Below are 25913 nucleotides of genomic sequence, written 5' to 3' on the forward strand. Positions count from 1 at the left end.
TATCATAACATAGCAATGTTTGAGTAATAGTGCGAAAGAATTTGTGTTTATAAACTGTTGTAGTCATGATTTGTGAAAGTAAAAGTCAGTTTGCAAAAACGTAGTAACGTTCATTCTATGAGATTTCATTAACACATTTTGATGGCCAGTGATCTTGTATCTGCTCTGTGGTGTACACTCATTGAACACTTTATTAGGAACACTGACATGGTCATAAAGTGCCCGACATGATCTTCTTTTTGTAGCCCATCTGGCTCATGGTTCGACATGTTGTGCATTCTGAGATGCTATTCTGCTTACTACAACTGTACAGAGTGGTTATCTGAGTTACTGTAGCCTTTCACAGAACTGTTTCCTTCCACAGACCTGTGACTCACTGGATGTTTCTGGCACCATTCTGAGTAAATTCTAGAGACTGTTGTGCCTGAAAATCCCAGACGATCAGCAGTTACAGAAATACTCAAACCAGCCCATATGACACCAAAAATAATAGGCGAAATTACTGAAATCGCATTTTTCCCCATTCTGATGGTTGATGTGAACATTAACTGAAGCTCCTGACCCGTATTTGCATGATTTTATGTATTGTACTTCTGCCACACAAATTGATGATTAGATAATGGCATGAAAGGTGTAATGGTGTTCCTAATAAAGTGATCAGTGAGTGTGTAGTGTTAATACATTTGTAGACTTGTAACAATTCACAGCCCACCTCAACCCACTTGGAATCTTTAGAAATGAAGGTGAGTGGCGAACACCTTAATTCAAATCTGTCTATTGAAGGAAAGTTTCTCTCCCAAACTTTGCATGACTTTAAGGGACATTCTAATGCATTCCAAAACTCTCCATGAATTTGTATGAATATTCCTCTCAGAACTGGAAGTCTTTGCTCAGATTTGGGCAATTCATTGTCCAGAGGATTGTGGCTAGGATGTGGAGAGTAGGGGGGAAGTCTTTGATGTTGAAATTAGGACTTTGATGGGGATCTAATGAAGTGATGGCTAGTTCAATGCCTCAGTTGGGGAAAGAGGCCAACAAAGACCAATGCCTTTCACCTGCTGCCTCTTTCACTCTTGCTCATTTTTTCCCCCTTGTCCTCATCTCTCTATTTTTTCTATTCTACCACACAAGCTCTCTCTCTCTCTCTCCTCTCTCTCTCTCTCTCTCTCTCTCTCTCTCTCTCTCTCTCTCTCTCTCTCCCTGTCATTCTCTATTTCCTTTACTCCTCCTGTGAGATTTCATCAGTTCATTTAGGACCACTCAAGCCAGATGTATAATCGTTCTATGTGGCTTTTCATGAGTTCCACAAGGACTTTTGTGTGTATGTGTGTGTATGACACAGGAAGGCCTTTAGGAGGGTGCGGCAAGACACATGTGGCACTAAGGTCAGACTGGGAGTGTTTATGTCAGAGTAAAGGCAGAAACACATGTGAACACACATACATGACATGCCAACCAGTCAAGCTGTGAGTTTAGTGGGCGGAGCTTTGTGACCTATAAACCCCAATCTAAAGCGCTGGACAATTAAAGAGATAGTTCTCCCAAAAATGAACATTCCCTCATCATTTACTCCCCCTCATGCCATACCTTGTGTATGACTTTCTTTCTTATGCAGACCACAAATGAAGATTTTTAGAAGAATATCTCAGCTCTGTAGGTCAATTCAGTGCAAGTGAATGGTGACCAGAACTCCAAAAGCTCCAAGAAGTCAGCATAAACACAGCGCTCCAGACTAAAAAAATGACTTAGGAGCCATTGGCTCCTTAACTGAAACATTAAGGAGACAAATGGTTGTTTTAGTCGCCAAATCATATAATTTCTCAATTTAGATTGTTGTCCAGAAACAAGATGGAAAGAAGATGAAAAGGAAGACAGCAAATAACCCATTAATCGAGTTTATATATTTGTGAAGATATGTAAGTTTGCATCCCCATTTTGTCTCATCAATGTTCACACCCCTTTCATAATTTATACAAATATAAGAGATACAATTTTTTTTAATTTAGTACTGCTCTTCAGAATCTACATAAGCAGATATTTACTGGGCTCCAGACTAAAAAATGACTAAGGAGCCATTGGCTGCTAAACTGAAACATTAAGGAACCAAATGGCTGTTTTTAATCACCAAATCACAGAACTGTTCAGAAACAAGATAGAAAGTGTATGTGTATGTATATATATATACTCTCACCTAAAGGATTATTAGGAACACCTGTTCAATTTCTCATTAATGCAATTATCTAATCAACCAATCACATGGCAGTTGCTTCAATGCATTTAGGGGTGTGGTCCTGGTCAAGACAATCTCCTGAACTCCAAACTGAATGTCAGAATGGGAAAGAAAGGTGATTTAAGCAATTTTGAGCGTGGCATGGTTGTTGGTGCCAGATGGGCCGGTCTGAGTATTTCACAATCTGCTCAGTTACTGGGATTTTCACGCACAGCCATTTCTAGGGTTTACAAAGAATGGTGTGAAAAGGGAAAATTGGGCATCGTTTAAATGCCACGGCCTACCTGAGCATTGTTTCTGACCATGTCCATCCCTTTATGGCCACCATGTACCCATCCTCTGATGGCTACTTCCAGCAGGATAATGCACCATGTCACAAAGCTCGAATCATTTCAAATTGGTTTCTTGAACATGACAATGAGTTCACTGTACTAAAATGGCCCCCACAGTCACCAGATCTCAACCCAATTGAGCATCTTTGGGATGTGGTGGAACGGGAGCTTCGTGCCCTGGATGTGCATCCCACAAATCTCCATCAACTGCAAGATGCTATCCTATCAATATGGGCCAACATTTCTAAAGAATGCTTTCAGCACCTTGTTGAATCAATGCCACGTAGAATTAAGGCAGTTCTGAAGGAGAAAGGGGGTCAAACACAGTATTAGTATGGTGTTCCTAATAGTCCTTTAGGTGAGTGTATATATATATATTGTTTTACAATATTGCCTTAGTCTTTTACTGTTACCGGATGGCCCAGACACAGAGACTACAAGAGTGTAAACTGAATGAAATCCCAGATGCAGTTTATTGTGCTACTCCAATCCCAATCAATTATTACCAAAAAAAAAGTGGTACACAATACGTGACTTTTAATTATAAAGAAGCCTGAAATACTCATGGGACACTTAGGGTGCTTTCACACTGGCAGTTTAGTTTGAAACAGAGCAAAGTTTGCATGAAACATTGGTAAAATTGTAAATTGAAAGCTGTCATGAGGACCGGGGAGAGAACCACGGTACCGAACCCGAGACTACCTGTAGGAAGTGATCTAAGTTCGGTTGCAATGGAACTGCAGCATGATTCGCGTGAATTTGAATGCAATTCGGACTCGAGTGCGCACTCGTTCAGGAAGTAAAGTAACCTGCGCGTGCGTTTTTCATTCCTGAAAGAAATCTATCTGTCTGTCTGTCTGTCTGTCTGTCTGTCTGTCTTATAGGTTATAGAAATGACAGTGGCTATAAATTCACCTTGGACATGAGCTTAAGCGTGCAGTGTAAAAAACGATGCAAATTAATTCCTTGCAATCAGCTTTCTCCTCAAAACACGCAGTTTGCGAGCAGCAGCAAGCCGACTTCCCCTGGACATCTGATGAGTTACGCCATGAAGCACATTTATACGCAGTTGTCGTTCACTCTGTTGTGCATAATGGCACCATATTGTGTTCTATATGCGTGTTTGTTATGACGTAAGATGAACGCAAATGGACCGGGGTTCAATAGAATCAAGTGAGTGTGAAACTAGACCATCGTTGCTGGGGGCACCGGGAACAATTGCACTCAGAATCGGACCACAGCAAATGTGTCCACTGTGAAAGCCCCCTTAATGTCTGCACTCCCTTTTGTGAGCTCACTGATGGATGATTTGCTCAAAATCAATGGTGACTAGATTTTAAATTATAGTCGCAATAAATTATTTTTGGTCGCATTTGCAGCCATTTTAGTCGCAGTCTGGAGCCCTGAAACATAATCCATAAGACTCCAGTGGTTTAATCCATATCTTCTGATACAATCCAGTTGGTTTTGGCGCTAGAGGAAGTTTAATTGAGCTTGATCGCCAAGGAGACTGCTGTCAAGATGTTGGTCTGTTCTCACCCAAAACCAACTGGATTGCTTCAGAAGACAAGGAATAAACTTCTGAAGTCTTTTTTTTTTAATGTATCCCCTTTTCTTGCAATTTGGAATGTGCAATTTCCAATTCCCTCTACTTGGTAGGTCCTCATGGTGGCATGGTTACTGACCTCAATCCGGGTGGCGGAAGACAAGTCTCAGTTGCCTCCGCCAAGGCCGTCAATCCGTGCATCTCATCACGTGGCTCATTGTGCATGACTCCGAGGAGACTCCCAGCATGTGAAGGCTCATGCTACTCTCCACAATCCAAGCACAAATCATGACCACGAGGAGGTTACCCCATGTGAATCTACCTTCCCTAGCAACCGGGCCAATTTGGTTGCTTAGGAGACCTGGCTGGAGTAGCACAGCATACCTTGTGACTCCAGGGGTGTTAGTCACCGTCAATACTCGCGATTTTAATTGATTTTTGGAGGTTCAAAGGCCTGGTCAGCATTCACTTGCACTATATGAACCTATAGAGCTGAAATATTCTTCTAAAAACCTTTGTTTGTGTTCTTCAGCAGAAAGTAACTCATACACATCAGGATGGCATGAGGGTAAATGATGAGAACATTTTCATTTTTGGGTGAACTATGACTTTAATAAATGTGTGATTGTCTTTCTAATGTCCAAAGAATGCACAGACATATGATAAAATGGTATCAATTTAACTAAGTTGCTTGGTAGAACAGTGCCGTATCATACATTTTCTTTGATTTAAATTCTATTATCTGAATGACTTGATTCTTATTGGTCAGTCACTGCATTATATGGTCAAATTGTATATATACATGACTATGACAATATAATGACTGCTACACTGTTTAATTGACCATTTACACAGGCAATCAAGTTCCATAGTTATACTATTTTCAGGTGTCCGGCATCACTATAAACCACACATAAACATACACAAATAAGTTCAACTCAAATCAACATTTCATGTCCATTTATTTATTTATTTGGTAAGTAGCCACAATTATATGTCAAGGCCCAATCCAATCTGGGTTTATTGTGCAATAATGACTGTACATGATCCCTTACATAGAATTGAGCAAGCATTCTGCAGGAATTTGCATAAATGACCTGCATTGTATTATTAATGAGTAAACATTGGGCCATTTTACTGTCTATTATATAATAATTATTCTATGTAGTTGTTAGTGTGTGTATGTGCGTGTGTGTGCGTGCATGCCTGTGTGTGTGTGTGTGTGTGTGTGTGTGTGTGTTTCATCTGATGCATAAAAAAAGATAGCTATTTACCTTTATATTTACACATACCATCTGTGATTGTGTTTGTGTTGTTTGACAAAGGCCTGATAGAGCATGCACACCATCGTGCAATATACTGTATGTATTTTCCCCACACTGTTAGTTTGGCTTGTTGAGAAGAGGTGTGCTATTATTCTTCTAATTGATCTTACTAATTATAAATTATAAAATCGGCAACAAAAAAAAGCATAGGGTAGATCATAAAAAATACTTGTATTTTTACTTATATAAAATGTATATACTTGTAAATACTATTTGTATCGAAATACAGTATTGTAAAGTAAAGAATAGAAAAGTATGGAGTATAGAATAGAGTGTAGAAAAAACTATCTCTGTCTCTTCACATGTCTGTGGTTATGTCTGTCTGCCTGTTCCGTCCTCTCCTTTATCACACATCCCTCACATGGACATTTGCATACTCATGCATATTCAGGCCCCAGCCCTTGCAGATTGGACATAGGCTCATCACTGGTGCCTCAATGGTTGTTATATAATGAGGATATAGCAGCTTTATTCTCTGTATTGTAACACAGCAAGACATTCAATATGGTTGCCTAATTACCAGTGATTAATTAAGCTATTTTGAGATTCAGGCATTACGCTCCAACGATCATTAATTAATTTAGTATTCCTTTAGCATCCATGTGTGGAACATCTGAACTCCTGTATTTTCAGTGTGATTATGCTAAAGCAGAGGTTCATGGAAATGTCAGAATATGCTATTTCGGTCATGTGCGTGTGTGTGCTATACACAAGGTTTTGTCCAGCATAGGTTTTGCCCTAATATAACACTGCTGCTGGCTGTATCATTCTATCCATTTATTATGAATAATATGAGGCAAGTCTGCATGACACGTGTTCAAAGTTTTAACCAAACTGAGCCTTGTTTGGTTTTATCAACTTTTTGGTTGAAATAACTGTGTTAAATACTGTCTAGTTTTAATGACATTTTAAAAGTTTGCTTGTTGTTAACTTGTTAAGCGCCTCAAAGCCATACAGAATGTGAGGAGATCTAAGTGTTATTTATACCCATTATCAGGTTCCTTTGGGACAGAAAATTATGTCATTCAAAAACACCTTTCAGCACATACAAAACATTTTAAAAAAATGAAACAATGCATTTCTATTAATTCATTCACAGAATATTATATCAATCAAAATCATATAAGAATATCAAAATCATCCTGTGATAATTTTTTATTCAGAGGCTAGGTCAATTTTAATTGTTCTTATGCTAAACAATACATTCCAGCCTGGTCTGAATGAGCACACATCAGATACAACATGCTCATTCACCTTATCCACCCTGGAAACTAGAAAGAGTGAGAAAGGACCTCTGTTTCAGTGTTCATGCAAATGGTGTTGCTAGTCTCTCCATATAGCCAATGACCCTGGCTTTTCTTGCTGGTCTCACACTCATTGCAGTGAACTATTTAAAGACCATTTTGATGGGAGTAGTTATACATTTAAGTAACACGGCTGCATGCTAAAAAACGGCAAGCAAAATAACCTGCTTTCATTCAGGGAAAAGAAAAAGGGGAAAGACAAGAGATAGAGAGAATGAACCTGAACAAACAAGTGTTTCCATGCACAACTAAATCTAAGAGAGATACTGAGAAGAACTGGGTGAATTATCCATCACATTTTCATTCATATTTAAGACCGCAAGCAGTCACTTTAATCTCCAGCCTCAGACGTGCCGCCCACAGATCATTCACAAACAGTCCATATTGCTGGCAAAAATGGTAAGAGTTTCTTAAAACGATCAGTTTCAATCTGATTGGTTGCAGGCTTAACGTAATTTCCAGGAGTCTGGGTGCACAGGTTTTAAAAAAGTTTGCCTGGAAGCAAACTTGTGTGTACAATTTTCCATGCTGCTACAATGAAGACTTTGACAGAAGATCTAGTTGCTGGATTTGTGAGGTTAATTACATGAAATCTTTGATCAAAGATTTTCAAGAGTTTTGTTGGAGACAGTATTTCAGATTTACCTGCCTCTAAATGTCATGTTAAAAATAATTATGGTTTGTCAATTTACATGTCAGTCAGACGGCCCCTCCCTAAGTTGCAACAACATGATAACACAGGAAATCGACTTGTTGCTTCCGAACGTTCATGTACTTTGAAATCAACCCCATTCTGCCGAATTACCAAATTACTTATTAAAATAATATTGAATTACTGCCATATCCCATCAGTCATTTTTTAATCAATTCAAATGCCATTCAAATGCCATTCCCTGTGGTGCTACTGATAGCACGTTGCAAAATGGACCCTGGATGGACTCACGGGTCATTTTGACCTGTTTGAACGTTTAACACTGATTTGAGTAATTTTTACTTTTTGTCCTGAAACTTCATGATATCCTTGAGGAAAACTTAAATAAAATATAATTTTATTGATATTTGTTCAAAAGGTATTTTACTGTTAATTCAATGTTCATTATGTTTATTAAATGTTCAATATAACATGATAAAATTAAACATAATAAACAATTAAACACCTGTTCAAAAAAATTAAGGTTCAAAGTTATTGGATTATTAATTGAAACTGAATAAATAAAAAGTGTTTAAAAAAAAAGTATCATAGCTGCTCGCTCACTGCTTCTGTAAGCACACAAATTCTGAAAACACACAAAATAGCAACAAATTCTAAATCAGCTCTTACCTTAGGTTGTTTTCTACAAATTGAGTCTATTTTTACTTGTCTTTCAGCTTGCCTGGGTAAATAATCCACAGTTATTCTATGTCCCAAATGTCCAGAAAAAAAATGTATTGCAAACAAATCATCATTGAATATGTTGCTAATTAATGACAAAATGTTATACAACATAGCAAAGCTGAGGTTCTTAGCTTTCAAAGGACACCAAGATCACGTTTGTAGTTAATTCGCTTCCAAAAAACACTGGATGTCTATGGGCAGAGTCACAAAAATAAATAAAATAAACACATTTGGGTGCCCCTGCCTTTCAGATCTATATATTGTGATAGAAGGTGATAGAGAATTTTTTTTTTCTTGTTTGCTGCTACCTAGAGGGACGATTTAAGACCAAAAGTAAAGAGCAAATAGAGCCTTTATTACAAGCATTTGAAATTGAAGATAAAAAAAACAGGCCAATTTGACCTGGCAGGTTCAAAGTAGGAACTTGATCGTTATAACCATCCAAGGGTTAAGGGCTAAATTTACTTTCCATACAGGGTGACATGAGTCACACTCATCCTTGTGCTTGTATGGACGCATCATATATCTGGCTTGACTGAATCGTGTGGAGCAGATTGCGATAAACACCGCAGTGCAATCACAAAATCATGTCAGACTCATCAGAATTAAACCAAGAATTTTCCACTTTGAAGCACTAGAATGTCAAACATCTCATAAGGCAAAACAGCCCTGACGTTCTAAATCACGAGTGCTCTTATAGCAACACAAATTGTAGTAACCAGTATTTTGACAGAAATGTTATTGATTTATATTTCAATTTATAAGGGAATGTAAAAGTCTAATCCATTTCTACTGTAATGAAGTAAGTTTTTGTTATAGATTCTAAATGTGTTTTGGCTAGTGTTTTTTTCAATATCAAAATTCTATAGTTTATTCTATAGAATTGTTACATTGACCTACCTGTTACGGATTGCGATAAGATGGGTATATCTTAATTTAAAAGTTGACAGGGGCCCCCAAAAATCCCAAAGCCACCCCTGCCTGTTGCTGAATTCACAATGTGATCAGTCTGGCTGCAATGAGGACCAGACTTTATGCTAATATTCAATAGTCTGGAAATGCAAGTCTACAGTAATAAGCTATATGCCACTGAACAGCTGAAGTTACATTTCAGCTATTGCAAATACGGCATTTACTTAAACTATTTCTCTACGAATTCTCTATACAGCTCTGAAAAAGCAGCATAATTAGGCTTTCACAAGAGTGCTTGATTTCATGCTCAAAAATAAAAGCACATTTATTTCATTCACCATTTTAAATGAATCAGCTTCTATTGGAGATTCTAACCGACTAACACTAGAAATGACGAAGACGATGATGTGAAGATGAAGAACCCAAGTGCAGTTTATTTACATACGTGTTATTCAGAAACCCTAATCCTAAACGTGAACAAAACATAAACTAAACTAAACTTGACATGACTAGGTAAGATTATGAAACAAAACATAAACATGACTTGACTTGACTTGAAACAAAACAACAAAGTTACAAACACAATACCTGACCAAGACACAATGGAAAACATGAGGCTTAAGTACATGGACATGGGAAACATCAACCAATGAACAGACCGAACTATAAACAAGATAACAAGACAATGACGATGAACCAATTACATAACAGAACTAATAACAAAACTATGAACCGACAGAAAACAAGACACATAAACATGGACTGAAACAGGATGATCACATGACCGGTGAACCACATGACTTGAAACAGGAACTAAACTTTACAAAATAAAAGACAAACACAAAACATCTAGACGTGACATATCTTTATTTTCATTCATTTGTCAGCCATTTCTGAAGTGAATCTTTCGTTGATGCTTAATGTAATACCAATTGCATGATGTTTATCATAAATTTGGTACAATCTCTTTTCAGAGACTGTAGTGTTAGGTTTGACTTAAGAACCATTGATCTTCATTTGAATATAAAAGTGGCAGAATTGATTCAAGCCTTGACTGAGGTTTAGACTTTTTTCTGCCTGGAGAAGTCCTCTATTTCCTTATCTGGGCTTGTTTTGCAGCTCTGTAACGGTTCTGTGCTCATCTCTCAGATCTGTATTAGCCTGGCAAAAAGGGCTGAGCTAAAATCAATAGGCCCAAGGCTTCTGTCACTGTCACTTATTTACATCCTCTTCAGGAGTCCCTTCTCCATTACTCTTAAAGTTTTGCTAGCTTACAACTCATTGATCTTAAAAATGCTAAGAATTAACAAACGAGAATAAGGTTATTGGAAAACAGAAAAAACAGGCCTTAAAATGAACAAATTTGATCTTTTGTAATTGTAATTCTAACAGCAGTATTAAAAAAATAAAGTAAATGATTGTGATATGTAATCAAGAAAGATGGTGATTGAACTTTTGCTCAGTGGAAAGTTTGTGTTTCTGAGGTTTTTTTTAGTTTATTGAAATTCATGTTCCAGTTGTATTTGAAGTTTACACGGTTTCATGTTAAAGGATTATGGAACACCCTTTACCTTTCATTATCAACAAGCAACCAATACTTATATATGTATATAGTTCATCCTGCATTACCTAATGTTAACATAACTTTTGAAGTTATATAAAAGTATACATTTTTTTCATGATAGAAAAAAAGTGTGTGCTGTGTCTCCGCCATGCATTCAATTGTAAAGACAAAACTGGGATGAATGTCAAGACAGTCAAATATTTATTGCTGTTGTGACAGATCATGGAAGATTCTTTAATCTGTTCATCTACAACAGCAGGAATAACTCATTATTTGTACTGGATCAAATTCTAAACACATCCCAAATTGACTTTTCTTAGTTTGAAGATAAACATGCATTTGTGAAATTATAAAATCCAGAGCAATATTTGTTGAAGTGCTAATAGACACGTCTAGCTACAGTATGTGGAGTTGGAGTATCAGGCCACATGGGGGCCCTAGAAACACAGCAGTAAGGAATCTCAGGAAAGCCACTTACCCCTTTCTAAAATAACAACTTCTTCAGCCACATTGTTTTATCTGTATTTTGTCTAATTTCTGTCAGCTCCAACTCTAAATTATTCTTTTTATATTATGTTTGGTTGTATTATTATTTTAATATGAATTTTATTTTATTTTGGCAGCTTCCTTCCATACGCCGAGGCTTGTTTTCCATATAACTTTGGCAGTTTAGATATAAGACTGGTTTTATAATTTCTTTATGATGTAATTTTATTAGTTTTTTAATGTCAAGTTTATGGAGTCATCATTGAAAGGCAAGATAATAACAGTTCCTTTTAGTTTATACTGCTGGTTTAAATTTTATTTTGGTACAGTGATTTCACTGTGCAAGAAACTACTGTGGCCTTAAAGCAGAGATTCTCAACTAGAAGGCTGTGACCACTGATCTATATATATAACTGGATAGCTCATGACGTCACAACAGTGAAGCTACTGCGCCGCCATCTTGGTATTCCCTAACATTCTGTACTCCTATGTGTCTCAATGGGAAATCGTCTGTTTTGGTGAGTAATTGGTACCCATCCAGTCACATTAAAACACATTTCTTATGTCTGCATACACTGTATCACAATGCAATCTTCCTAAATATGTAATTCATTATTTATTTTGACTTTAATTTTCCCCCCCTGCTTATTCTAAATGTGAGCGTATGTTACTCTTTATTGCAGCAGCATTACGTGCAGCGGCACGACGTCGCGACGTGTTTCAATAGAAACAAGTTTAAGAAACTGAGGTAAGATATCAGTAGACATTTTCAAACATATTTTTTGCAGGCTTTAAAGTTTTTATTCTGAATACATAATTATGTTTTGTAGCTTTTGTTTACGTTGAACGTGCATTGTGGTTATTTTCTTAGGATAAATGAATATTAGCTATGCAGCTAACGTTAACTTAGTGAGTTATACTGTTATTCTTTGTGGTTATTTTCCTAAGTCAGCTTTTTTGGTCAAGTTGAATATCTAATTGCAGATCAACACCGGTTACATATGATAAATATAATGTGGGTTTTCATTAATTCTCTGTGTGATTTGTACTTTTTGCAGTGCAGGCCTGAATACGGTCCAGCTCACGGGCATCATTTATAAAGTGATCAATTGGAATAGACGAGGAGCAGGGCAGGACTGGTAATCTGGACTACCGGACATTTTTCCGGTGGACCGACAAACTTTGGGGCCGATCAGGGTGGACTGGCCATCGGGAGAACCGAGCGGGTCGCTGTGTCGGCCGCGATAATCTAAAACGAGCCGCCGCGTTAGCGTAACACTACCCCCAACAACTTTTTGACAGTTATGTCAAATCCGGGCCGATTTCTCTTTCCAGTCCAGCCCTGAAAAGGTGCACATGGATATTGTTGAAGTTAAACAAGGTAAATTTGCCGTTTGGATTTCAATAAACATCGCACTGAATGCTAGATAAAACTGGAATTGGTTTGCAACAGGAGGAAAAGCTGTATGAGGAGTCAGCCTGGCTTCACTGAAGAGCTGTTTTAACAGAGTAAAAAATATTATACTGTCTGTTTTTATTTGCAATGAAGATACTTTTGCAACATGCAGTATAAGTCTCATAAAATTACTGTGTTTCAGATAGTTATAACATTTAATATTAATAGAAAAGTTGACCCAAATATGTAAATTCTGTCATCATATACTCAACCTCATGTCCTTCCAAATCCATGTGACTCTTTTGCAGAACCCCCAAAAATGTATTTTGTATTCCATATAATGAAAGTAAATGGTGAGCAAAATAGCTTGTTTTGGTCACCAGTGGCTTTCATTATATGGACAAAAACATTTTTTTAAATGTCATCTTTTGTGTTCCACAGAAAAAGTCATACAGGTTTGGAAGGACATGAGGTTGAGTAAATAGCTGTGCGTAAGGTCTTAAGTTGGGGTATAAAGTTCAAGGCTTCGTAACTACTAGTTAGTTTGCAACTAAGTTGGTGCTTAATTTGGTTGCTCCACCTGTTGTTTAAGTCAATTTTTTTTATGTACGTGGAAGCTTTTGTTATTGAACAAATAAATATGTATGATTTCCTTGAGTGTGCATATGTCAATAAACCTATTTCTGATTATGATTTAAAATATCAGGGGATTGTTGAAATAATTAAATGCTCACAAGCTGGTATGTACATGTTCTAGAAATGAATGCAAATGGATAATTCCATTAAGTAAAGGTAAATTAATGTGTGTGTGTGTGTGTGTGTATATATATATATATATATATATACACACACACACACATACTACATATGAACTTGTGTGTGTATACTATTCTACATTTTTATATTTGGTTCTGGATTTATTCTAAGAGGTACTGTCTAGTTACAATATCAACACAAAGCTAGTCGTTTTTATTAACTTTAAAATTTGTTGATGTGCATGCCCCCCCCCCCTAAATTAGTTCACATTTACTATATAATCTAGTCAAAAATGGTTAATAATGTTGGCAAATTATGCAGATGTATAATTTGTCAACATTATGAACAATGAGTATCAACAGATTTAAACTATGAAGGCAGAGAAACATTGCATCCTGTAACAATCTGCAGATGGATAACTTTGCTTTAAAAGGGGTATTAATACACTTTAGTGTTGTATTTTTACTGTTGATTATTAAAGATTATGATCGTTATGGACACTCTACATGGGGATAACGACTAATGTGTGCTTAATATGTACATAGTCATAAATTACAACCTGTGGGCACTTTAGCCGCATCCTTAAGTGAGTGTTGTTTCGCGGTTAAACGCTGCACATGCCGCGATGCCCTCTGTCGGTAGGGAATAGTAAGATGGCCGCCAGAGCACTTCCGGTAGCTTCACCTACTGCTGGCAGTTTAGAATTCTATGAGCTATCCAGTTATATATATAGATCAGTGGCTGTGACACATAAATAGGTCACAGGTCTGTTCTGATAGGGTTACAGACAGCAGGACACACTATGCTAAATGCAAATAACAAAATGCAACTAATAATCATGCATAATTAGCACAGCGGAATAAATAGGCCAAATTAGCAAAATAAATAATACAGTTTTTAAAAGAAGTAGAAAGCTCTATTTCCTTTAAATTCGTGTAATTATGATATCCTAAATCAATGGTGCACAAAGTAACTTTTTAAGATCATAACTTTTAAGTAAAAAGTAAAAGACCACTCATATCAGCCAGAAAAACATAAACAACGATTACATATTGCATCTTTAAATGATTCAGATCAGCACTTGTTTTTATGATATGTCTTTATTGCTAAGGTGAAAGCATATTCCATCTTGAAATTGAAATCTGACTTCTGGATTTTTTTCAGTTCTGTAATTATTCTCTTCCTCCAGATTATCTTCCATTTCAGTCTCTTTCAGTGCTATTTCCTGCTCATTACTGGAGAATGTATAATTGTCTGCTGTTATAACTTTAATGAGGCATTTGACTGAAGGTTATCTCAGGCAAGCTCAAAACTTCATTTCCTCTAGCTAGTTAGCAGAAGAGTGGGATTGTGTCTACAGGAGAGAGAGTTATCCCCTTTTATTCCCTCTGGCAAGCCAACTGTTATAGGTGTTCACTCTGCCTTTGGCCCTTTACTCTACGTAAGTGCAGAGATGTTGAAATGGTCATTTTTGTTAAACTCAGGTGAGCTTGTCTCCTGACACAAACGTGTGGTGCTGTTAATGAAAGAGCTAAGAGTCTGATAGTCATAACAGGCCTGGAAGAAGAATGGTGTGTAGTTGTGAGGAAACAAGGTGCAAAGTGTATGTGTTGTGTGTAAATTGTCTATTTTAGAATCATAGGTTGTAAATTATATATGCACATGTTTAAATGTATTGTATGTGTATTATAAGCAAGTATGTATTTTCAGTTAGCAAACAGAATGGAATATTACTGCCCTATTGACCCTGACGCCCCTCCTGACTTTTCACAGATGTGATGAGACATCTCATATTAGTCTGAGTTTTTATGATTACATCAACCCGACTAACAGTCCAACACTTGAGAAAAAGTGTGTGTGTTCATGTCTTGTGGGGAAATCAGTTTTGGCTTGTGAAATCTAAATGTGTTTGAAGAAACTGGCCCCTGGGGGCATAAAAAAATAGACACATACGCATACACACGCACATACCCTTTTCATGTCGCGACAGTAATGATTCAACTGATAATCAGGTATGAGACACTCAGTGTATATAATGATGTGTCTGTGTGCTTCTCGGAAGCTCTTAAGATGTTTTACCTGATACACAGACTCTGTTTGCACTGGATTATGTAGTAACTAAGAATGCTGAGGTGGGGGTTACCTCTGTTTAATAATCAAAATTCCTCGGATCTACTCACAAAACCTACTACAGCCTCATTTGTACACTCATACACACACGTTATATAGAACCCATTAGCAGCAGCAGGTTCTGGGATAAAGTTTCGGGGTAAAATGGATGGAAAATGCTTTAAAATGAAGCAGTCTCATAGGTTATATATTATTTAGGAGGTTAAATATAGCTTACATTGAGTTACAGCAAAGGAATGGAGTCCATGCAGGGTGGAGTCTGTAGGCAGTCAAATACATATAAGCTCCTAGTGTGTTATTAGAGGGCTTTTGATTTAGCCTGAGACACACAAACACATACACACACTGAATGAGGTGCACACGTCACATGCATATAACATGCAAACCATGCATATGTATGCTCATATTAAAACAATGATATATGGTATACTGATTTAAACTTAAAAAAATGGGCACATCTGTTTTATGTATAGCATGGTCAAAGGTCATTAGGTTTTAGTGTGGAAGAAATGTAGGTCAAAAGTCAGTCTTTGTACCCTACTCCACTTTTGCACGTTAATATGCATACAGTATGTGTGTAATTTTGTGTTTGGGTAGTTGATGCAACATTTCAAGCCATGAAAGCAGCATCCTGCAGTATGACATGTTATAATCCATCTAAGACTATTAAACCCTTTTCTGGTAACACTTTACAATAAGTATACATTGTTGTAAGTATACATAGGTTATATATATGTGCATGTGTTTGTGTTTGTGTGTGTGTTTGTGTGTGTTTTACCAGTAGTTAACATGAACTAACAATTGCAACACTCTTTTTACACTGAAAAAGAAAATTACTTCATTAGGTTACACTAGCAAAACTCATTTTAAGGGTTAGATCAGGTAGAAAAAGCTCCATTAAGTGGTCTTAAAGTTTCTGATACAGTTTGTAATGATTGTTTCTGTTCAGAGTTAATAGAGCGCAAAATTAGACCCAGACCTAAATACAGACCTACAGTGATCTCTGCAGTTGTTAATCCATGGTATATGCTTCTGTTGAAGCCATCAGTCAGCATTATTTCAAATTCACTGTTTAAAAATGCTGTTTAACAGTGGAATTCCGAGTGAACAACTACATTACCCATGGTACAGCTGTGAACGATCCAATCAGAGAACTATGACCAAGCAAGCCTGCGAAAAAAGCCTGGAAGGGACCGCCCACTTACATGACGTGTCGGTCTTCCTTCATCCTCAAACTACTTATTTATTTGTATGTATTGAAGTATTTAGTAAAAAACATAAAATATATTGTTTCTATATGTATAATCAACAACCTTAAATTGTTTTATATATTTCCATCAGTTTTTATCTGATTACAAAATTTAATGGATTGTAGTTTGTGCCCTTGTGAAAGATGGTAAGTACACAGTGTTGTAAATTTTATACGATTTTCAAATATTTCATTGTTTGAAATCAAAGTGTGTAATGTTGTGATTCACCTCGGAGCTGGTTGGTTTGGTTCATGCTTTTCAAAAAATCCTTCATAAAAGAGTTGTAAAGTCATTGGGAGAAATGAATGGGAAAAACATTTCCGGAACCGACGTGTCTGAAAAAGTGGGTGGGCACTCTATTGTATTAATGTGTAGTGTTCTTGGCTATGGACGTAGACTGGTAGTGGACTGCAAACTTCCGACCATTCAAATGGAAATAGGCCAAACAATACATTTTTCTCTCTCCACATCACACCATTATTGAAAGTCTGTATGTTTAGAGGAGATGGTGTGATTTATACTCATGAACTTGTTTTGATAGATGCTAAGCTACTTTGATTCCCCTTTTCATTGGTGTTTGTGTGTTGCAAAAAAGTTACATTACGCACAGTATATACTGTATGTTTTTCCCTCCATAAATAGGTCACTCCTCACTTTACCAACACCCTCATATCACAGATATAATCACTTCCCCGTGTTAAAATGATTGATGTATGATTTGTCCAGATGGCTGAATGGTTTGAAGCCATGTCAAACAAGAGTGGTGGGGGTTTAATCCTGTGATGAAATATTGTACATTTGAATCTCATGTATAAATGTGAGTGTATTTTACCCATAGCTGTTTCATGAATTGAGTAGCAGTGGCCAAATCTACCATTGTGAGTATAGTAAGTCTGTGGGTATGACATCCAAATATCCTGTCACTGGCTTGTTTGATCTGGGGCTTTTCTCTGAAATGGAATCACATGGCGGCTATCTGGTGCAGTGGAGAGGGTCGTAGGCTTTTGGGTTTGTAGGTTATTCAATCAAAACCATTATCCACTAACCTTTTTGACCTATACCCCAAATATGTGTTGTGTGTTCTCACTGGTAAATTGTTAGATTTATAGATTCTGATATATTCATATAGTTGTTCTATTTGTACTTTGAATACCCTGGCTAAAATTCTACTAAAGTTTTTCTTGAAATACTTTATTGTATTCCAGATTATTCTCATTTTGAACGTACAAAGGGACTTAGGTTAATTTATGCAAATATATTTTATGAAACTAGAAAATTACTGCTTGATACAGGAAAATATATATTGGTTACACTTTCAAATGAGGTTCTATTGGTTAACATTAGTAAATACATAACATTGCATGAACTAAAAATTAACAATGATTTTTACAGCATTTATTAATGTTAGTTAATGTTAATATAACAGTTGTTCATAGTTAGTTCATGTTATTTCATAATGCATTAACTAATCTTAACTTATACAACTTTTAATTTTAATGATGTATTAGTATGTAGAAATTAACATTGAGCAATAATAAGAAATGCTGTAGAAGTGTAGTGAATCGTTACTAATATAGTTAATTACTGTACAATTTATTGTAAAGTTTTTATGAATGGAAAGCAAGTGTGTCACTCTGTATACAATGTATATTGAGTTGAATAGATTTTCTTCAAGTGTATATGTTTGACAAGCATCAAGCAACTTATATCCAGTTCCCTTTACAAAAGGCTTCACTTTGATGTTGCGCTGCTAAGAGCTACGGGGGAACAGCTTTCGCTGTGAGCCGAGCTGAATTATGTGCGGAACACGTCAATGAACATTGACCGGAATTTATAGCCTCAGTTGATGTAATCATTAGATGCACCTGAGGCCAGGCTATAAATGGATACGTCACCAGGTGTCGTCAGAAACTCTTTTTTCAGACCGATTCTGTTTCTGTGTGTTTCACACACCCTGTCAAAACTTTCTTTCATCTGTTAGGAGATAGAATCAGTTAGGCAGTGTGCAGTGAACGTTGTTCTATTTTTCTCTTCTGTTTAGAAAATATTATATATATATATTTCTAAAAAAAAAAAAAGAGAGAGAATGACTGAAAGTCGCAAACAGTGCGTGTTCCCTCTTCTCGCTCTATAGCTGAAGACGGCACACATCAGTTTTTGCTGTTTGTTTGGGGGTAAGAGCACGCTGCTCTGCGTTGCAGCAGGGTGGGTGCGAGCACTGCGATTTGCTTTAACAGGCAGAGTGCGTCGTGCTCGCCTCGCTTGCTTCCGGAGTCAGCACTCACGTAAAAGATTGTTCGTGGGGCTCGTGCATGGATTTGGCTGAGGAGCAAGAGACGGGTTGATCCCTTTCTCTCACTCTCTCCCCAAACCCAGCTGGTCCTTCACATGATCTCGGCTGCTCCGACGCTTCTTGGATCATGAGGTGGATCGCAATTCTCTTCCCGCCTCGAGCTTTCTGTCCGCGATGAAAAATCTACGGAGGAATTGCTCGATGTTGTTACTCGTGCGGTTGCCAGATTGGACTGGCCACGCGAAAAAGAGACCCCCAAACGCTCCCAATTAGGGGATAGATTTTATCTTCCAGTCTAAGAAAGGGAACGCCTCATGGGTCCCTTCCCTTTCTTTGATAACCTCCATGAAGAGCTTTTTCGCTCATGGAGAACCCCTAAAAAAAAAACAAAAAAAACAACAAATATATATATATATTTTCTTCCCGTGTTCACATACCCTCGACGTCATTATATTCGACTATCGTGGGTGCTGAGGCACGGGGTATTCAGTGATGCCGCCGGTCGAAGAGACGCTTGAGGGCTATCTCTGCCGGGCTCGGCATCGTCACTTAAAGCCCTCTCTCCCTCAAAGCCTTGTAGGACAACCTCCACTTTAGTGGGAAGGGCTTATCAAGGAGCAGGTCAGGCTGGTGCTGCTCTGCACACTATGCTGTTTTTCAGGCGTACCAGGCTGACCTCCTGGACGACCTGAGTGTGGGTTCTGCGCTTGACGAGCAAGCCTCAGACCCACCTCGGTCCTGACTGAAGGGAGGCTCAAAAGCAAAGCGTGGCGAGTCGTGCTCCTCCTCCCAGGGATTGGGGACAGTCTCGCCGCCCTTGCCAGCCACCGAAGCAAGACCTCAGGACTATTCTAGTAAGAGAAAACCCTGACGGTCTTGCGCCTAGATTAGGGGGTAGCTCCCTCGGACGGGCGCGTGCTTCACTTCACCCCTCCCGGTACCCCCTCGAAGCCCCTCCATTCCCGCCACCTCTTGGTGTTTCGGGTTGCAGAGGCTTCGTCAAAATTGGGTGTTTTCGCTGTTCCTGCATTTTATTCAGGACGCGAAACACCCGACAACCCCTCAACAGGAAGTGTTAAAATATAATACCCATCTCAGAGATCCTGGCAGCGTGGAAACTTCTGCCGGATATATTCTTTTCTGTGGGTCTTATAAGGGCGTCAGGATTTAATTCTCTCGCTTCCTGTTTCAACTGCGTGTTCTCACTACCGTAACCGGATTTCTTTTTGTAAAAAAAAACTCAATCTCCTGGTTAAAGGGGCCATGGTATGTGTTCCCCTTCCAGAGAGAGAGTTAGGTTATTACACTAAATACTTCCCGTTTCCCATGGAGGGTGAGGGGTGGCGTCTGGCTTAGATCTTAAAGCTTGAACTACCCGTGGGTGTTCAAGTCCAAGATGATGCCTGTCAAGACGGTCCTGTCTCAAGCCCTACAACTCGCTTGGCTGGTCACCATCGATCTTATGACGCACTTCTATACTTCATTTAGAAGTTCTGCCACAACATGGAAAGTTCCTGAGGTTCACTTCTGGGGGCTGAAGTCTTCCAGGGTCAGGTTCTTTCACTCAGCCTAGCCCTTTTACCCACACATTCACAATGCATGATGTAGCTGGCTCCTTGCGACTCGGGGCATCTGCATTCTGAATTACGTAGACGACTGGCTGATCCTAGCGCAGTTCCAGGAACTGGCAGTTCAGCACAGGGACATCGTCTTAGCTCATCTGTTTCTCTGGGGTTGAGGCTCAACGCCAAGTAAAGCGTCCTCTCTCCCACTCAGAACACTGTCTATTGGGGCATCGTATGGAGTTCAATCTCAATGCGGGCACAACTGTCTCCTGCTAGGATTGAGTCCATTCAGATCACCCTGAGCAAAGTCAGGCTAGGTCAAGGTTGCACTGTTATCAGTATCAACGATTTCCAGGTCTCAGGGCGAACGCGTCCACGGTGATCCCTCTGGACCTTCTGCTCATGAGACCGTTTTTGTTGTGGCAAAAAGCCAGGGGTTTTCTTCCAAGGGCCAAAACCCCTGGGCTAAATAGGGTTACGCGCCTCAGGCTTCGTTCCCTTTCTATGTGGTTCAGACCCCGGTTTTCTGCCTTGGGTCCCACTCTAGGTGCGTCTTGTTGTCGCAGACTGCTAACAACAGACGCCTCCCTGACGGGCGGGGTAGCGGCCTTAAGTGGTCGTCCAGCTTATGGGGATAGGAGGGTCGTCAGCTCGGTTGTCACAATCTCTGTCTCGGGTTGATGGCTGTATTTCTGGCCCTGAAATACCTCCTCCTGAGGCTGCCATGTCTTGGTGCTGGTGGACAATACAGCGGTAGCCTCTTACATAAATCTTCAAGGAGACCCACGTTCTTGTCAGCTGTATTTCTGACACGTCGGATTCTCCTTAGGGCCCAGGGTAAGCTCCTGTCACTCAGGTCAGTTATATCCCTGGATGCCCGTGATACTGGGAGCAGATTTACGGTCCAGACAGGAAATACCAATGGGGAGTTAAGAACTCCACCCTAAGGTAGTAGTTGCCCAGAGTTCAGCCAGCAAGGGTTTTTGCCTCTTACTGATAGCACCGCGCTGGCCAAACAGGGCTTGGTTCTCGGAGCTAATCTCTTCCCTCGACAGCTCGCCTTGGGCGATTCCGAACAGGAAGGATCTTCTATCTCAGGCACAGGGCAATATTTCATCCCTGCCCCAAATTGTGGAATCTTTCATGTTTGGCCCCTAAGGGTACCAACTGAGGGACACAGGGTTCTCTCCTGAGGTTATCGAGACCTTTGTAAATGCCGGGCTTTTTCCACTTGGAACAAGTTTGGGTGAGATCTTAGGGCAGAAGAGGACCTCTTCACCTCTATGAATAGCGCAATGTCTCCTCTACTTCTCCCTGAAATCACCCAGCCCCCTTGGGTCTGGACGTTAAGACACATACATGACCCAGAATGCGTCTGTATGTGTTTCTCTCCCCGGTTTCTCTGCTCCCAGGAGTCTTGGCAATGTTCACCAGCAAGGGTCTTGCCTCCTAATAATGGCGCTGCACTGGCCGAACAGGATATGTTTCTCGGAGTTAATTCCTCTCCTCGACGGCTCGCCTTGGGCGATTCCGAACAGGGAGGACCTTCTCATCCTTGAGGTCATCGAGAGCATTCCAAGTGCTAGGGCTCCCTCCACTTGGAACTGATCTGGGTAGATTTTACAGGGCAGAAGAGGACCTCTTCGCCTCTGTTGATAGCGCAATGTCTCCTCTACTTCTCCCCGAGTTGCCCAGTCCCCCCCCCTGGGAGGGGCTGAACGTAGAAACGCAAATGCGCCTGCATGCGTTTCCTTCTGCTAAAGTTCTTATTACAGAACCAGCTAACTGCCAGTTTGCTTCAGTTCTGGATTTTCTGTAGAAAGAACTGTCAGCGGGCACTTGCCTCGCCACTGCCAGGCTCTATTTGGCCACTGCGGTTTGCCACGGCTTGGTGGGCGGGGTGCCCTCAAAGAGGCATCCTCATTATTGCCCGGGCCTACGAGGCAGCGGTCAAGCTTCACCAGTAGGTTTCAGGGCGACTCTACCAGAGGGCTCTCCTCCTCTAAAACCTTGGCTAGAGGTCTCCCTCTGCAGCAAGTTTGTGATGCGGCAGGTTGTCCTCTCCGCACACATTCATTAGATTTTTATAGTTTGGATGTTTTGCCACTCCGGGCTCTTATGCCCTTGAGTCGACATCTCAAGCTCATGTCTGGACAAGTTTGTGATGCGGCAGGCTGGTCCTCTCCGCTCACATTCATCAGTCTTTATGACAAGTTTGTGTTGCGATAGGGTTCTCTTCACACACATTCATCGAACTTTGTGGGCTAGATGCTTTGCTACTCCGGGCTCTTATGCCCTTGAGTCGACATCTCAGCCCATGCCTAAACAAGTTTGTGATGCGGCAGGTTGTCCCCTCCGCACACATTCGTTGGACTTTTTTAGTTTGGATGTTTTGCCACTCCGGGCTCTTATGCCCTTGAGTCGACATCTCAGCTCATACCTGAACAAGATTGTGATGCTGCAGGCTGATCCTCTCCGCTCACATTCATCAGTTTTCATGACAAGTTTGTGTTGCGATAGGGTTCTCTTCGCACACATTCATCGAACTTTATGGGTTAGATGCTTTGCTACTCCAGGCTCTTATGCCCTTGAGTCGACATCTCAGCTCATGCCTGAGCAAGTTTGTGATGCGGCAGGCTGGTCCTCTTCGCTCACATTCATCAGTTTTATGACAAGTTTGTGTTGCGATAGGGTTCTCTTCGCACACATTCATCAAACTTTATGGGTTAGATGCTTTGCTACTCCGGGCTCTTATGCCCTTGAGTCGACATCTCAGCCCATGCCTAAACAAGTTTGTGATGCGGCAGGTTGTCCTCGCTGCACACATTCATTGGACTTTTTTAGTTTGGATGTTCTGCACTCTGGGCTCTTATGCCCTTGAGTCGACATCTCAACTCATACCTGAACAAGTTTGTGATGCGGCAGGCTGGTCCTCTCCGCTCACATTCATCAGTTTATATGACAAGTTTGTGGTGCGATAGGGTTCTCTTCGCACACATTCATCGAACTTTATGGGTTAGATGATTTGCTACTCCGGCCTCTTATGCCCTTGAGTCGACATCTCAGCTCATGCCTGAACAAGTTTGTGATGCGGCAGGCTGGTCCTCTCCACACACATTCATCAAAATTGAATGGTTTAGATGTTTATGCTACTCTGGGCTCTTATGCCCTTGAGTCGACATCTCAAGCTCATGTCTGAGACCTCTCGCATTTTTGTGAGTACACTGCACAACCGTAGGGGTCCGGACAGCCCCAAGTGCGGCGGCGTGGGTATTGCGTTCCCCGTAGCGCTTAGCAGCGCAACATCAAAGTGAAGCCTTTTGTAAAGGGAACGTCTCGGGTTACATGTGTAACCCTTGTTCCCTGAAAAAGGCGGAACGAGATGTTGCGCTGCTTTGCCGCACTGGGACGTCCCAGGACTGCTCTTCAAAAAGAAGTATCTGAGGACACCTGGTGACGTATCCATTTATAGCCTGGCCTCAGGTGCATCTAATGATTACATCAACCGAGGCTATAAATTCCGGTCAATGTTCATTGACGTGTTCCACACATAATTCAGCTCGGCTCACAGCGAAAGCTGTTCCCCCATAGCGCTTAGCAGCGCAACATCTCGTTCCGCCTTTTTCAGGGAACAAGGGTTACACATGTAACCCGAGACGTTTTTTTACTACAAAGAAATGCTTTCAGCTAGCCAAGCTTTTGATACACAAACACACACTGCAGAGCTCAATTGGTGATGTTTGCGTAATCCCACTTTCCTTTTTGCTGCTTTGTAATTCTCCAGAAATACCCCAGCACGCATGTGTATGTGTGTGTAATTTTGTGCTGCACCGACGGTCATATAGCATATTAAATTGAAGACTAGAAGAGCTTCAGAGTAGAGCAAGAGAGAGAGAGAGAGACTCAGAGTTGCTCATGTGGATTCATATACACAACTGTGGCAGCAACAGAAGCGAGGGATCTGGATTGATCTACCTTTTCTCCTCATTTTCTTCTCTACTAGCTTTTTTATCCCTTCTTGCTGAGACTTTTTCTGCCTTTCCATTCCAAGCAGCACTACAACAGCACAAGCAGAGAGGAGCAAGAGAAGATGAGAGAGAGAAGATAGAGTGAGCAAAAGAATGAGAAAGAGTGTTCGAGTTTAGGAGGGGAGAATCGAGAGACAGTAATTGAGGCAGTGTGTGTTGGAATGCGCTGATACATAAAAACAGACTGCTTATCTCTGTTTCCTCCAGTTAGTCAACTTGAGGCATACTCTCACACACACACTTCGAAGGGATCATTTGGAAAGGTGGTGATTATCCCCTTCCCCCCTCAATCCTCCTCCTTCTCTGTCTCCCCCTCTGTCTCTTTCGTCTACCTGCACTCGTCTGGACTTGTTTGGTGAGAAAAGACAGAAAGAGAGAGAGAGAGAGAGAGAGAGAGAGGGAGGGAGGAAGACAGATGAGCAAGGAGGAGGAAGAGTGGGACAGAGAGAGAGAGAAAGAAACGGCTGAGCAGTCAGAGCTGCAATTCATTCTCCTTGGAATACTTCAGAATTCCAGAAAAGATTTGGTCATCTGAGGATTCGAGGGACACAATCAGTGAAGAACAGACTGAAAATGTTGCATTCTTTGACCAATTTTGACAGAAAAGCACACATAGAATACCAGATGGCAGTTATGGCTGTTGCAAGTAAGTGATTGATAAAGTAATTTAAGTGGATTCACATGAATGGAATAGATACACACAATTCTGGATATTCCACAGTAGAAGAGACTTGAACCAGATGCAAACTTTTTGGAATGGTGTGATTCGATTGGATGGTACTAATATGGTTTCAAAAAACTAATTAAAATACTATGCAATCATTACAGTCATGGATTGATTATCTTCAGTGGAGTCCAATCAGATTGTAGGACGTCAACATTTCTGCTCATTTCCACATGTAAATTTTTATAAGCTTCTTTCCACATATGAGAACATTTTGTAAATATGTCTAAACCGTCACGTCTTGCTCGTCCATCCTCGGCTGGCCCTCACTCCAAACTTCCCTCACCCCGTCACAATACACCTGCCGGGCGATCCAGAATAGTTGGCATTAGTGAGAAGATGATGCAAACTGGATGTGAGGGCAACATAGCTGGTCAAAGGACTCCTGTGAATGGGACGACACACTCACAAAAATCGCAAAATACAAATTTAAAAGAAGAAGACGAGGTGGCCCAACCAAGGAGCAGAATCAGTCCACCTAAAGCATCCACAGGAACTGTAACCAAGCAACAAGTCACACTGCAGAGTAAGTATGATTAGGAAATGATCAGAGGTGGATACTCACACACACACACACACACACACACACACATACGTGTGTACACATACGTGGGTTTTGGAAGTAGTTGGTTGGTTAGTCTGTGATCAACAATTATTTTCCTACTCAAGATCTGTTTTTAGTTTTGATTGTGTTTTG

At 40.0% G+C, this 25913-nt stretch overlaps 1 protein-coding gene across 6 annotated transcripts in view; it reads left to right on the forward strand.

The window, feature by feature from the left end:
* The window catches only part of LOC127634072 (sickle tail protein homolog), a 167422-nt gene that overhangs the window by 20542 nt on the left and 120967 nt on the right, over nt 1-25913 (forward strand). For 3 of the 6 annotated variants that reach the window (XM_052113485.1, XM_052113488.1, XM_052113486.1), the window contains exon 1: nt 24097-25742. The exons of 2 other annotated variants lie outside the window; for them this stretch is intronic. In XM_052113485.1, coding sequence (XP_051969445.1) covers nt 25439-25742 — 304 coding nt within the window. In that variant the 5' untranslated portion in view covers nt 24097-25438. Of the gene's footprint in view, nt 1-24095; nt 25743-25913 lie in introns of those variants that run through there. One more of the 6 variants, XM_052113494.1, reaches the window with a different exon arrangement.

The sequence above is a fragment of the Xyrauchen texanus genome, chromosome 41 (assembly GCF_025860055.1).
Source record: "Xyrauchen texanus isolate HMW12.3.18 chromosome 41, RBS_HiC_50CHRs, whole genome shotgun sequence".
NCBI classification, from domain to species: domain Eukaryota; kingdom Metazoa; phylum Chordata; class Actinopteri; order Cypriniformes; family Catostomidae; genus Xyrauchen; species Xyrauchen texanus.